Source organism: Sphaerodactylus townsendi, linkage group LG02, assembly GCF_021028975.2.
Source record: "Sphaerodactylus townsendi isolate TG3544 linkage group LG02, MPM_Stown_v2.3, whole genome shotgun sequence".
Classification (NCBI taxonomy): Eukaryota; Metazoa; Chordata; class Lepidosauria; order Squamata; family Sphaerodactylidae; genus Sphaerodactylus; species Sphaerodactylus townsendi.
In genome coordinates, this window is record NC_059426.1 from 153,513,288 (window position 1) to 153,526,335 (window position 13,048).

Sequence of the window (13,048 nt, forward strand, 5' to 3'; positions counted from 1 at the left end):
ACACACATCTTGCACAGAAGAGCCAATACACAAGCCGCCGCACACGCACTTTTATACTTACACCACACAGCGTTTGAAACGGTTTGTAAAAGGCACTAGCTTGTGTTTAGGTTATACCATTTCCCTCCAAGTTCAGTCCCCTTTTTATTGCTGCCCAAAGTTCTTCTTCAATGCCGTTTGCAAAAGGCAGCAGTCATTCCTGAAGCAGGAAATAAAAAATACAGTTGACTTTCTGAGGTCCCTTCTGCACAGGCAAAATAATGCACTTTCAATCCACTTTCAGAATTGTTTGGAAGTGGATTTTGCACAATAAAATCCAGCTGCAAAGCGCACTGAAAGTGGATCGAGAGTGCATCATTCTGCATGTGCGGAAGGGGTCTCTAATCCTGGAGCCTCAGGCAGTTCAGCACCACATCTGAAGAAGAAACCCCGGTATGACATGGCGCGTGCTGGCGCAGCAGCCAAGCCCACGTGCTTACAGCCTTCATCCCCGCCGCACGGCCGTGCCAAGTGCTAAATGCAGCAAGGATAATTCCCGCGCCATTTAGGGGCAAAGATTAATTTGGTCAGTTAATCCCACACCTTCCCCTCCCCGGGAGAGCGGACGCGGGAAAAAACACATAACAAAGTGGCGAACCGGGGATGGCGAGGAGCGCATGCGTCTCGACTGTTGGGTAGGGGAGGGAAAAAGGCTCAGGTGCTTCGAGGGAGAAAGTTGCCCGGGCGCGGGAGGGAGGAAAAAAGGCAGGCGGGAGCAGGGAGGGACTCTCCGAAGGAATTTGCCCGGCTGGCTTCCCGGAGAGGACGCGGATGGTGCCCCGGGCATCCGAGCCCGCCGCCAGAGGGATTATTATTGCGACCGTCACGACGGAGGCGATGCTGGCCGCCGCTTTGCAAGGGGGTGTGAAAGTTTCGCCCGGGATGCTGCGCGCTGCTGGTCGGCTCTGCTCCTGAGCCGCTGGGGGAGGGGGGATCTTCGCCTCCTGGGAGGGGGAGACTTTTGCTCGCTTGTCGGCATCGTTTCGTGCCCGGACGGGGTTTGGCTCCTGGATGCGGCGGCGGCGGAGGCTGCTGTGATTCCTGGCGCCGCGCGCCTCGGTTGCCCGGGCCATGGGGCGCAGCGTTGCCAGCTCGCCCTGAGCCGCCGGCGCGGGAGGACCCGCTCGCCACCTGCTGCTGCTGCTGCTGCTGTGTGGCTTTCCCAGCTGCATCGGCGCCGCTGCCGCCCCTTGGCCCACCGGCCTCCGCCCGCCCCCTGCCCGGCTCCACGCTGGCCCTGACTGTGGTGCCTCCCTGGATGCGCGCATCGTCCTTGGCTGCCTGAGGATGGAGCCCAGCGCGGGCAGCCTTTGCGAGTGAGCCCCGCTTCCCCGGCCACCGAGGGAAGGAGGGAGGTTGCCCTCTTTTGCCGTTCTGCTTTGCCCGGCGAGCCCCGGATCGAGATGGGGCTGGGAGCGGAGCCGGGCATCCCTGCCAAGCCTCCCCTTTTCCAGCTGAGAAAAGTTCGCAAGCGGCGGGAGATGCTGCTGCGACAGCTGGGCTTCATCTGCGCGATCCTCTGCTTTGCGTGGGGCATGTCGACCCTGCTTTCTAAGCTAGGTAAGTGGCTGGAGAAAATGGGAAGGGGACGGGTAGGGGGCTGGCATCCCACCCCAGAGACCCAGCATTTCTGCTGCAGGGGGAGGAAGAGAATGTTATTGGTTGTTGCTTTCCAATCGTGCCAACCTGTTTTTGCCCAGTGCAACAGTTTTTCCCAGGCTCCTGTTCACACCTGGGTTGCTCCTTCGAACCTGGCTGTTGAGAACAGCAGTTGTGTTTCAACCATTTCTCAGTAGCCACCCTAGGGATACTCGCCTTGCATGCCATATATGTGAAAAAGGCTTGATCTGAATAAAGCATCATGCACGGTTGCTTATGGATTCTCCAGCCAGAGGCTCAGACTGGTACTTTAAGGTCTAGAGTTACATACAAAACAGTGGATTACTCAGAGCAGATTAATACATGATTCTCCCCCCAACCCCCAAGTGGTGGAGAACCTTTGTGCAATGGGGAAAAAAATTAGTGGCTCATGAAGACTGTCACATGTAAAAATCATGTGACTTATCCACATGAATTGATTCCATACTTACCTGCTATGACCTCTGGGGAGTTGGACCTTGAGTATATGCAACAATTTTTAGGAACAACAGTATGTTTTCATGAGACACAGGAGTAGTACTTATTGGAAGTTCTGTGGAGAGGCATCACACACACATTCGAAATAGATATGTTTCCTAGATTGGAAAAAGTAATGTATGAAGTAATGTATGAAGGATTGGCTGCAGGGGTCTGCAACCTGAGGCTCTCCAGATGTTCATGGACTACAATTCCCATCAGCCCCTGCCACTGTGACCAGTTGGCCACAACCCACCCCTTTCTTCCTACCTTTTTGAGCCAAATTTCGAATGCAGGGTCTGCAATTGGCCATGGTGGCAGTGGCTGATGGGAACTGTAGTCCATGAAGATCTGGAGAGCCGCAGGTTGCAGACCCCTGATGGATCTGAAATTTGGCTCAGAAAGGTAGGAAGAAAGGGGTGGGTGCAGCATCTGCTTGGCATGCAAAAAGTCCTGGAACCTCTCTAGTTAAAAGATCTGGCAATAAGTTATGTGAAAGACCCTCTGCCTGAGATTCTAGAGAACTGCTGCCAGTCTGAGTTAGCAATACTGATTTTGATGGATCAAAGGTCTGACTTAGTATAAGGAAACTGCAGATGTTCAAAGGAGAAAGTGGAAAGCATACAGATCCAATGTTTGGCTCCCATTGCCTGAGCTTTCTGCAGGGATAGATTTTGCTAGAAAATGATTACTATCGAATTGGCTTCATTTCTGCTTTATGGAGAACCCTCTGCAAGTTGACTTGTGAAGAACCAATCAGCTAAACATTTATCCTCACTATGGGCTTATAACTATGATTACAAAATAGTTCAAACCGCCAGGTAAAATTTTAAAACTAAACAAGCAAGCACTGGTTGAGTTTTACCATCTATTTTGTGGAATTTGGCAGCAGGGTTGGAAATAAAAAATAATAGACCTGATATATGGATCTGCTATGTTCCAGAACAACAGAAACCCCTGTAAAATCAGCTGGATGCTTAAATAAATGGATGTCTTCCAGCCTTTGTTGTATGGCTCCTTCATCTAAAGGTGAAATGGAATTGAAGGTGAAATGGAATTGTGAGGGTGGAAAGTGGCAGCCACCTGTGTTATCAGTCATGGTTCTAATAGCAGGGGTTGGGAAAATACAATCTTAAAATCCAGGTTGAGGTTATGGGATGTGTAATCTTTGGACAAGATAACAAATTCCTTCAGTTGTTTTCCTCATGTATCCTCTCAATCTAGAACTCACCCCCTCCAAATACAAAGAAGATTATTCCTCCAGAATCTGTCAAACACCCAAGCCCCACAAATTGTTTAAGTCCTATCACTAGAAATCCAGGATTTGTAATGCACCAAACAGTGCATTACCACCAAAGGTTTTTTTTGGAACAGGATGGTCTGTCTTGCATGATTTGGTAAATGTTGCCAGAGAAGATGCTCTGTGACACTCTGGCAAGAGTTCCATAAGGGTTGGTACACAAAGGGCTGTGACCATTGCAGAGATCTGATGAACCTCCCCAAAACAGAGATCCTCTAAGAGAAGGTGCTGAGCAAAGCTGACAGGTGGCTATATCAAGAGTTGGGATAGCGTGCTAAGGTATAGGTGATCAGCTAGAAAGATCTCAAGTCACTCATGAAGAAATTCAGGCTTTTTGGTGGGCGTTAGGTCATCATTGCACTAACCTGAATGGTCCAGGCTATCCTGATCTCATCAGATCTCAGAGCTAAGCGAGGTCAGCTCTGGTTAGTATTTAGATAGTTCTTCAAGAAAGTCCATGGCTGTTAGGTAGAGGCAGGCAGCATCGAACCATTTCTGTTCATCTCTTGCCTGGAAAACCCTATGGGATCATCGAAAGTAGGGTGCAACTTGATGGAACTTTCCACCACCAGGTCATTAATAGATCCCTTAGCCAGTAAGGTGCGTAGGAGAAACCTCACTCCACAGTCCTCTGTCAGGTGAGTCAGGTAAACAAACCAAAAACTCACCTTTCAATTCTCAGTTGTAACTAAAAGAGAACTTTATTATTCTCTCTCGTTGCCCTTTAATTACGGAGCATCACTTAAAATGAAGGTAATAGTAAAGGCTTTGTCTAACTTCTTCAGATCTTCTTCCTTTCTTCTTCCCTTTTTACTCACTGCAGCAATCCTTACATTAGGAAAGGGTTTTATTGGCCAACAGAAGCGTATGTAGAACTCAAGCAGGAACTACTAATGCATATACCGGTATATAGACATGTGCACTTACTACATGAAATCCAGAACTTCCTGCATGAAATTCCAGAACTAAACTTGCCATATGAGCTATTTAGATTATTAATAATGAGTTGTATTTTCTACAGACCACAAGATTTAGCAAGTATGACAATTTTTGGCTCATCTGATCTTCCAAAGACTGAGTTTAGTTAGAAAGGAGAATGGCACTTAACATTTCTGTTTCAGAGCGAGGAATTAAAGCAGTTTTGACCCTGCATCTTACCTTTTGACCTACCTTTATTCCAGGGGTGAAGGTACATTTATGACTTGGGCCCCTTCCGCACACGCAAAATAATGCGTTTTCAAACCACTTTCACAACTGTTTGCAAGTGGATTTTGCTATTCCGCACAACTTTAAAGAGGACTGAAAGCAGTTTGAAAGTGCATTATTCTGCATGTGCGGAATGAGCCTTAGTTATTACAGGGGCAAAGATGATTCATGACTTGAATAAGTATATAAATTTAGCATTTTAACAGTGGTCCAGTTAAACTCACACCAAACCAACATGCTAAAATCCCATCTTGACCTCTTAAGTGCAGTCAGCAAGTCATTCTGGCAGGTAACTGAGTGATGGTCCATCCTAACTGAAGTTATACTCTTCAAAGCCTGTCAACTTCAGTGGGCTTGGAAAGGTAGAAATCTGTTTAGGTTGAATTGTTGGCTTTTCGAGTAAAGAGACTTGCAGCGGTTGGGATGCAGCTTCTATAGTTTCAGAAAGAACTGCTTTCTGCGTGCCCTTGATGCTCTACTTTTGAGCGAACGTAATGTTGTTAAGAGGCTGCTATTGATTGGTTTAAGAGATTTTTTAAATGATGGAATTGGTAATGCCTAAGCTAAATATGGTCCAAGCCATGCAAGAAAGAAGCAGTTTTTGACTTTTATCTCAGACAATATGGAGGAAATATAGATTTTGCACTGGTGGTATTATATTCTCCCCCCCCCCCCACATAGAAAGAGTATGCAGACAACCATGTTTGATACTAGTACATACGGTAGTTATTAAGGACAGTCTCCTGTAAATATGGGTGAAATGCCTCTACTAAGATCTGTTGAAGCATTTCTTATTTTGTTATTTCAGCAGACAGTTTCCCTATGGGGAGAAAAGATAAGTTGAACCATGCAATTAATCGTGAAACTTCCTACCATATCTGTAAAATCTAAAAACTTGGACTATCATACAGAAAGGAGAATTATATCTGTACCCAGCACTATATTGAGGAAATTGAGAATGAAAACAGATAACAGCTTCCAAGATATAGTAGGGGAAATTCAGCACAGAATAAAGAGGTAGTGCAGGAATGAAATCCTTTTTAAAATGAAATCAAATCTCCAGGGCTTGAAGAGCTGGTAGACGTATTCTTGGAACCACTTGCTATAATCTTTGAAAATTCCTGGGCCGTTTCCGCACGGCCTTTTTATGGCACCCTGGGGACGGGAAAAACGCCGTCCCCAGGGAGCCATTCGCACAGGCGGCGCTGCTGCAACGCAGCAGCGCTGACCTGACTGCGCTCCCCCTCCCCCAGGGCGGCGTCAGGCCGCCCTAAAAAACAACCCTTTAAAGGGTTGTTTTTGAGGGAACAGCGTCTTTCCGGCGGCGCGGTGCGAACCACACCGCCGGGAACATGCTGTTTCCCTTCCCCGTCCCACTCACCTTGTCCCCGTCATCGGCCTGCTGGCCTCTGCAGCCCCTCCCTCACTGTCCTCCGACCCCTGGAGGTTGGAGGGCAGCATGGGCGGGGCTTCAGAGGCCAGCAGGCCGACGACAGGGACAAGGTGAGTGGAAGGGGGAAGAGGCGGCTCCATGCGGAGCCGCCTGTCCTCCGCCGGCCTCCCCTGAGGCCGCACGCACGCTTGCGTGCGAACGGCCTCCGTCCCCACACCAGCAGAATTCTTGCCGGCGTGGGCGCGCCTCGGGGGCCGTGCGGAAACGGCCCGGGAGAATAGAAGTCTCAGTGACCTGGAGTAGAGCTAATGTGGTCCCCATCTTCAAAAAGAGGGAAAAGAGAACCCAAATAATTACCACCCGGTCAGCCAGACATCAATATCAGGAAAGATTCTAGAATAGATCATGAAACAGATAGTCCATGAGCACTTAGAAGGGAATAATACTGTGTTCACTAAAAGTCAACCAAGATTTCTCAAAAACAGGTCATGCCAAACTATTCTTATCTCTTTTTTTGGTAGAGTGACAAGCTTGGTAGATGAAGGGAATGCTGTGGACGTAGCATTCCTTGATTTTAGTAAGGCCTTTGAGAAGGTGCCCTATGATATTCTTGCAAGCAAGCTAGTACAGTGCTACTGTTACATGGATTTGTAATTGGTTGACTAACTGAACCCAAAGGGTACCATCATCCTGGAAAGAAGTGACTAGTGGGGTGCCACAGAGTTCTGTGCTATTCAACATTTTATCAGTGATTTGGATGATGGAATAGTGGGGATGCTAATCAGATTTGCAGATGACACCAAATTAGGGGCTGTAGCTAATACCCCAGAGGACAGGGAGACAGGAGCAGAATTCAAAATGACCTTGTCAGGGTAGAGAGCTGGGCCCAAACTAACAAAATGAATTTCTGCAGGGATAAATGTAAGATACTCCACTTAGACAAAAAAAAATTAAGTGCACAGATATAGGATGGGCGATACCTGGCTTGACAACAGTACATGTGAAAGGGATCTTGGAGTCTTAGGCCGCACGGCCCCCCAGGCGCCCCCACGCCGGCAAGAATTCTGCCGGTATGGGGGCGGGGGCCGTTCGCACGCAAGCGTGCGGGCGGCCTCAGGAGAGGCCAGCGGACGACAGGCGGCTCCGCATGGAGCCGCCTCTGCCCCCTTCCCTTTCCCACTCACCTTGTCCTAGTCGTCAGCCTGCTGGCCTCCGAAGCCCCGCCCACGCTGCCCTCCGACCTCCAGGGGTCGGAGGACAGTGAGGGAGGGGCTTCGGAGGCTAGCAGGCCGACGACGGGGACAAGGTGAGTGGGAAAGGGAAGGGAAACAGCGTGTTCTCGGCGGTGTGGTTCGCACCACGCCGCCGGGAAGACGCTGTTCCCTCAAAAACAACCCTTTAAAGGGTTGTTTTTTAGGGCGGCCTGACGCCGCCCTGAGGGAGGGGAAGGGCAGCCAGGTCGGCGCTGCTGCGTTTCAGCAGCGCCACCTGTGCGAACGGCAGCCTGGGGGCGGCGTTTTTACCGCCCCCAGGCCGCCGTTTTTGGCCCATGTGGAAACGGCCTTAGTATACCACAAACTGGTCAGCAATGTGATGTGTCAGCCAAGAAAGCCAATGCAATTCTGGGCTGCATTAATAGGAGCATAGTGTCTAGATTGAGGGACGTAATAGTACATCTCTATTCTGCATTGGTCAGACTTCACCTGCAATACTGTGTTCAGCTTTGAGCGCTACAATTCAAGAAGGACATTGACAATCTGGAACAGATCCTATGAGGAGAGACGTACAGAGCTGGTTATGTTTAGTCTGCAGAAGAGAAGGTAGCTTTCCCCCAACCCCCAAGTCACACATTAATTTTTTTACTTTTTTTGAGGAAATATCTTAAAAATCCACTTGGGTAAATTTTAAGTGTGTTTCAGGTTGAATTATGAAAAGGCTGGTTGTACTGGATATCTTTTTGTACCATCACTAGCATGCCTCCAATTTTGCATCTGGTTTTAAAATCAGTTTCTAGATGGTTTTTTTAAGATGAAGGTGTCACACACACACATATATATTGCCATTGAGTTGCAGCTGATCTATGGGTTTTTTAATGCATGAGTTGATATTCCATTGCCCGCTTCTGTGTAGGAACACTGGATTTTCCTGATGGTCTCCCATTCAAACACTGACCAGGGCAACCCTGATTAGCTTAGAATCATAGAGTTGGAAGAGACCGCGAGGGCCATCAAGTCCAACCCCCTGTAATGCAGGAACACATAATCAAAGTACTCCCGACAGATGGCCATCCAGCCTCTGTTTAAAAACCTCCAAATAAGGAGACTCCACCACACTCCAGAGCAGTATATTCCACTATCGAACTTACTGTGAGGACGTTCTTCCTAATGTTTAGGCGAAAGAATGAGACTCCACCACACTCCGAGGTAGTGCATTCCACTGTTGGAGAGCCCTTATTGTCAGGAAGTTTTTCCTGATGTTTAGGTGGAATCTTTTCCTTCACCTCAGATCTGATGTAGTCAGTTATTTCTTCTCAGATCTGATGTAGTCAGGTTATCCTGGGCTATTCAGGTCAGGGCATACATACATAGACCCCTTTAAAAAACAGAGAAAAACAAAACTTCAGATAGCATGAAAATGTGAGAGGAAAAAGGCAAAAGCCACTTCCTTTCCATGGACAACAGTTTATCAGATACAAGTGGGGAAGCCTGTTGTGACTGTTGTTTAAAGTCTTTATCCCTCCTTGCAATAAAATAAAGGTAGTCTGTACAACTTTGCCCAGGACCATACCTTCAAATGAATTCCTGCACCTGAAGTAGGAGTGCTAACCTCCTATTTCATACTAACAAGATTCTGAACTCCTTGTTCAACCTTATCTGTATATTCCTCTAAAATGGGGAGATTAGATGAGAAAATCTTTGGATTGTAAAACTTTATTAATTATTACCAGTAAAGAGGGAAGTTCCATGATGATTGCATGGTTCAAATAACAGATGATGGTTGTTAAATTTTGTGGTTCATAACCTTGTGTTTTATGATCATGATCTGGTAGTTTATAATCTATATAGCTCACGTGACCCATTTAGCTCCAGGCATCTCATATTATAAACTGTGAATTTTAAATAGAACGTATTAATGAATTTAAGCTAGCATTCTGCAGACATAGCTGTGTTCCTGTTTCCCAAGGAAAATTCATCTTTCCCAGTCCCATTGAAGTCTGTGAAAGAGGGATTTTCACATCATTTCATTTTGCTAGAAGATAGCCATGTTGGTCTATAGCAGAAGAACTAGATTCAAGTCAAGTAGCCCCTTAGAAACCAACAAAAATTTCAGGATATAAGCTTTTGAGTCAAAGCTCCCTTTATCAGATTCAAGAATCATGTGTTTGATGAAGGGAGGTTTGATTCTTGAAACTTTATACCCAAAGATTTTGTAATCTCTTATGTGCTACTGGACTTAAATGTACAGTTTCATTTCGTTGTATGTGCCTCATGGGTCAAAGGTTTCTGGTTATCCATGGAAATTTGCTGTCTCCCAATTTAAGGCTGATTCCACATGGACCAAAAACAGCGGTGTGAAAACGGTGTGAAAACGGTGTAAAAGGGTTTAAAATGGTGTAAAAGGGTTTATACTGTTTTCACACCATTTTCACACCACTGTTTTTGGCCCATGCAGAATTAGCCTGAGACTGATTCAGTAGTGGCTTATAGGAGTCCCGTAGTCGACAGAATTTCCACACTGCAACAGATAAATCCTGCGTGTGACTCGATTTGCTGTATTCTGGAGGACTGTCCTCTGTTAGGAGGCACATGTTCACATCTCAAATTTTGACCATCAGATACAACAGTATTAGTTTTTTCATTGTTTCTAATAATCAAGGTGACTTTGTGTGCACCAGTTTTTTTAACATTCCTATTTGTAGCCTAACCACTTTGAAACTTACTTCAAAGGGAGAGATGTACAAATGGCGTGTTTGGATGTTTGTAGTAATGTGAGAGACTGTATATGTACAGTCTATCTGGTAATGAATTACCTTACTTTTAATAACCGTGGGAGTGAATCCATCAGTCATCTGTGCACATGCAACATTCAGTGGTATGTTTCAACTGTGTGCAAGAATACCTGTGGAGAAACACATTTGTTAGACTGCAAAATCTGCATGGATTTTTGTGGGGAAGATCTGTGAGCAGCAGCTTCTGAGCCTGTCTGATGCCTGCAAGTCTTACACAGTCTATGTGGATTATGCTTTATCATATCTATTTTTGTGCTTTGAGAAGAAAGTAGAAATTATTCTTGAAGAATCCCTAGAAAACAGAATTTACACAGCTCCTTAATTACAACATACACATTATCATAGTTTATTCCATTTAATTCTCTTTTTTTTGCCTTTTGCTCTTGGGACTATGTTAGTATTTTAAAAATACATGGCCTCAAGCCCCCAACTCAGCACTTTAATTTGGTTTCCTTCCCTTGTTTTGCTGAATCTAGATCTGTATGGATGTATCCAGGACACCAGTTGTAAGATCTTTGCCTAGTTGTGTCCACTTGAATGGCTAGCACTTCTGTGAGCATTTAAACTGCAAGTACCTACTGAGGTTTCTTTAGAATGAGGGGTTATTTTCACTTGCTTCTGTGCTTTGGGCTTAAAACAGGTCCTTGACAGGAACCCACAATGTGTTAATTTGAGAAACAAATGTTAAATTTTGTACAGGTTGTTCTATATGTTCTCTGATTGTTAAACTGATTGACAAGCCAATGTCAATCTTTTTAGCCTTATTTTTCTTCCTCAATGGATGCTCACTGCCCTTTCATTGCTTCCACCCTAGTCAGTATCACTTCCTGCAGCACCTGTGTTCACTTTCTTTGCACCCAAGCTTGCTGGTTATATTATTGCAAGATCCCCACCCCCCAAATGAGGGGCTTACTCCTCCTGGTCTCATAAAAGACTGTAGAACTGCATTGTTTGAACGGAGTTCCTTTTTTAAAAAAAGTATTGAACCAAATAAAAACAAGGATCTAAAAAAAATTACAACATCAAAATATATCAAAATATACTAGCTGCACAGTCTAGACAAAATAAAAACAATTTTAAAGCATTTTGGACTTTTGGCCATGTAATAGATGGGTTAGTTTATTCAGACAAATACAGTCTGTTAGCTTCTCTAGCCATTCCTCCTTCTTTGGGATTATATTTTTTTCCAGTTTTGGGCAACTGTTAACCTCCTTAGACAGCCAATTCCGCTGTTGAACTACTTCTACTGAAAAAAAAAATCCTAATGCCCAGTTGGTACCCTTAATTTAAATCCATTATTGCAAGTTCTATCCTCTGCTGCCCGTCAAAAAGCTCCCTGTCCTCAAATACTTAAAGACAACAATCATGCCCCCCCCCCAGCCTCCTCTTTTCCAGATTGAACATTTCCAAGTCCTTCAGTCTTTCCTCATAGGGCTTGGTCTCTAGTTCTACTTCTGTCATCAACCGTCACAGAATGGATAGCACAACTCTTGTGGTGTTGTGCTGTGCTGATTTAGAGATTACTAGTCTGCAGAGCATGAATAACTGCAGATGACAACTCAGTTGGATGATAAAATGCGGGGTATAATATACAAAGGCTATAGGTTGAATAGCAGTGCAGAATACAGGAAATGAAGGAACTGCCAATTAAAGATACTTCCAGTGTGGAAAAATGCATAATGATGATGATCTTTTCTCCAACATGGCTTGATCAAAGAATAGTGATTTAAGACTAATCAGAGTTGTGATATGGGAGTTCAAGTGCATGTCTCCTCTGCAAAATCGCCCCGCCCCCCCAATTCTTAACTAAGATTTAAGGGAAACTTAAGTCCAGTTAAGCTGTGCCTGCATTCATACATCCTGAATAACTGCAACGATCTTAAACTATGATTCTTTCAGACTGTACATGAGAAAGGAAGAAGAGGTACTCGGCGAACATATGGTTGTGTGCAGTGGTGGGACTCAAATAATTTAACAACTGGTTCCGGTGGTTGGATTCAAATAATATAACAACCGGCTGTTTACAAGCACCATTTTAACAACCGGTTCTGCCGAAGTGGTTCAAACCTGCTGAATCCCACCACTGGTTGTGTGGGTAAAATACAGTGGAACCTCGGTTTTTGTTGTCGTTGGTTTTCAATGGTTTTGGTTTTCGTTGATTCTGTCCCGAAGATTTTGTCTCATTTTTCATCGGTTGCTTCGGTTTTTGTTGGCGCAGGCGCACTAATTTTATCCCAAAAACCGACGACCCATGCATTTCCATTGCTTGCCAGTGGTAGCCTCGGTTTCCATCGGTTTCGGATTTTGCTGAGGTTTCCCAGACAGATTACTGACGAAAACCGAGGTTCCACTGTACCATAAATTTGCTACCTATATATGGCAACCCAGTAGGGTATCCAGTTCAAAAGATGAACACACATGCTCTGCTATTACCTTCCTCTGTGTAGCGACCCTGATATTCATTGGGTGGAATCCCATCCAAGTACTAACCAAGACCAACCCTGCTTAGCTTCTGAGATCTGATGTGATCAGGCTAGCCTGGACCATTCAGGCCTGGTAGAAACCACATTTGCGCACAGTTTTTAAAGCCGTAGTTAAACTGAACATCTGATTGCAACTCTGTGTCATTAGGATGTGGTTTTTTTTGTATGCATTGGTTTGTATTTGGCTTTCATTCTTCAGTATGCTTGCATCCATTTATAATCATGTGTGTCAACAGAAGATGCTACCCTTTTCTTTAGTTTCCCTTCAAGTTTATCTAGCGAAAGACACATTTATCTCAATATCTTTAAGTAGCAGGGGGTTTTTTTGCCAGTACAAATGCTGTGTCTGTCTTTGCTGCAGGACAAGAGTCAGCTATTGTCGACAAAAATGTTGTGTCAGAAGCATGGAGAAATCGAAGATTGATGGCATCAAATAACAAGTCTCTTGAAAAAGGGAACTGCACGCAGCCAGGTAAGAAATGAGGAGCTTGAAGAAATCTTGC

At 45.3% G+C, this 13,048-nt stretch overlaps 1 protein-coding gene across 2 annotated transcripts in view; it reads left to right on the forward strand.

Annotated features, from left to right (window-relative positions):
• The first annotated feature begins 1,032 nt into the window (after positions 1 to 1,032).
• SLC24A4 (solute carrier family 24 member 4) overlaps positions 1,033 to 13,048 on the forward strand; it is a 139,649-nt gene continuing 127,633 nt past the window's right edge. For both annotated transcript variants that reach the window (XM_048485229.1, XM_048485230.1), the window contains exons 1-2: positions 1,033 to 1,599; positions 12,907 to 13,017. In XM_048485229.1, the coding sequence (XP_048341186.1) occupies positions 1,443 to 1,599; positions 12,907 to 13,017 (268 nt within the window). In that variant the 5' untranslated portion in view covers positions 1,033 to 1,442. The remainder of the gene's footprint in view (positions 1,600 to 12,906; positions 13,018 to 13,048) is intronic.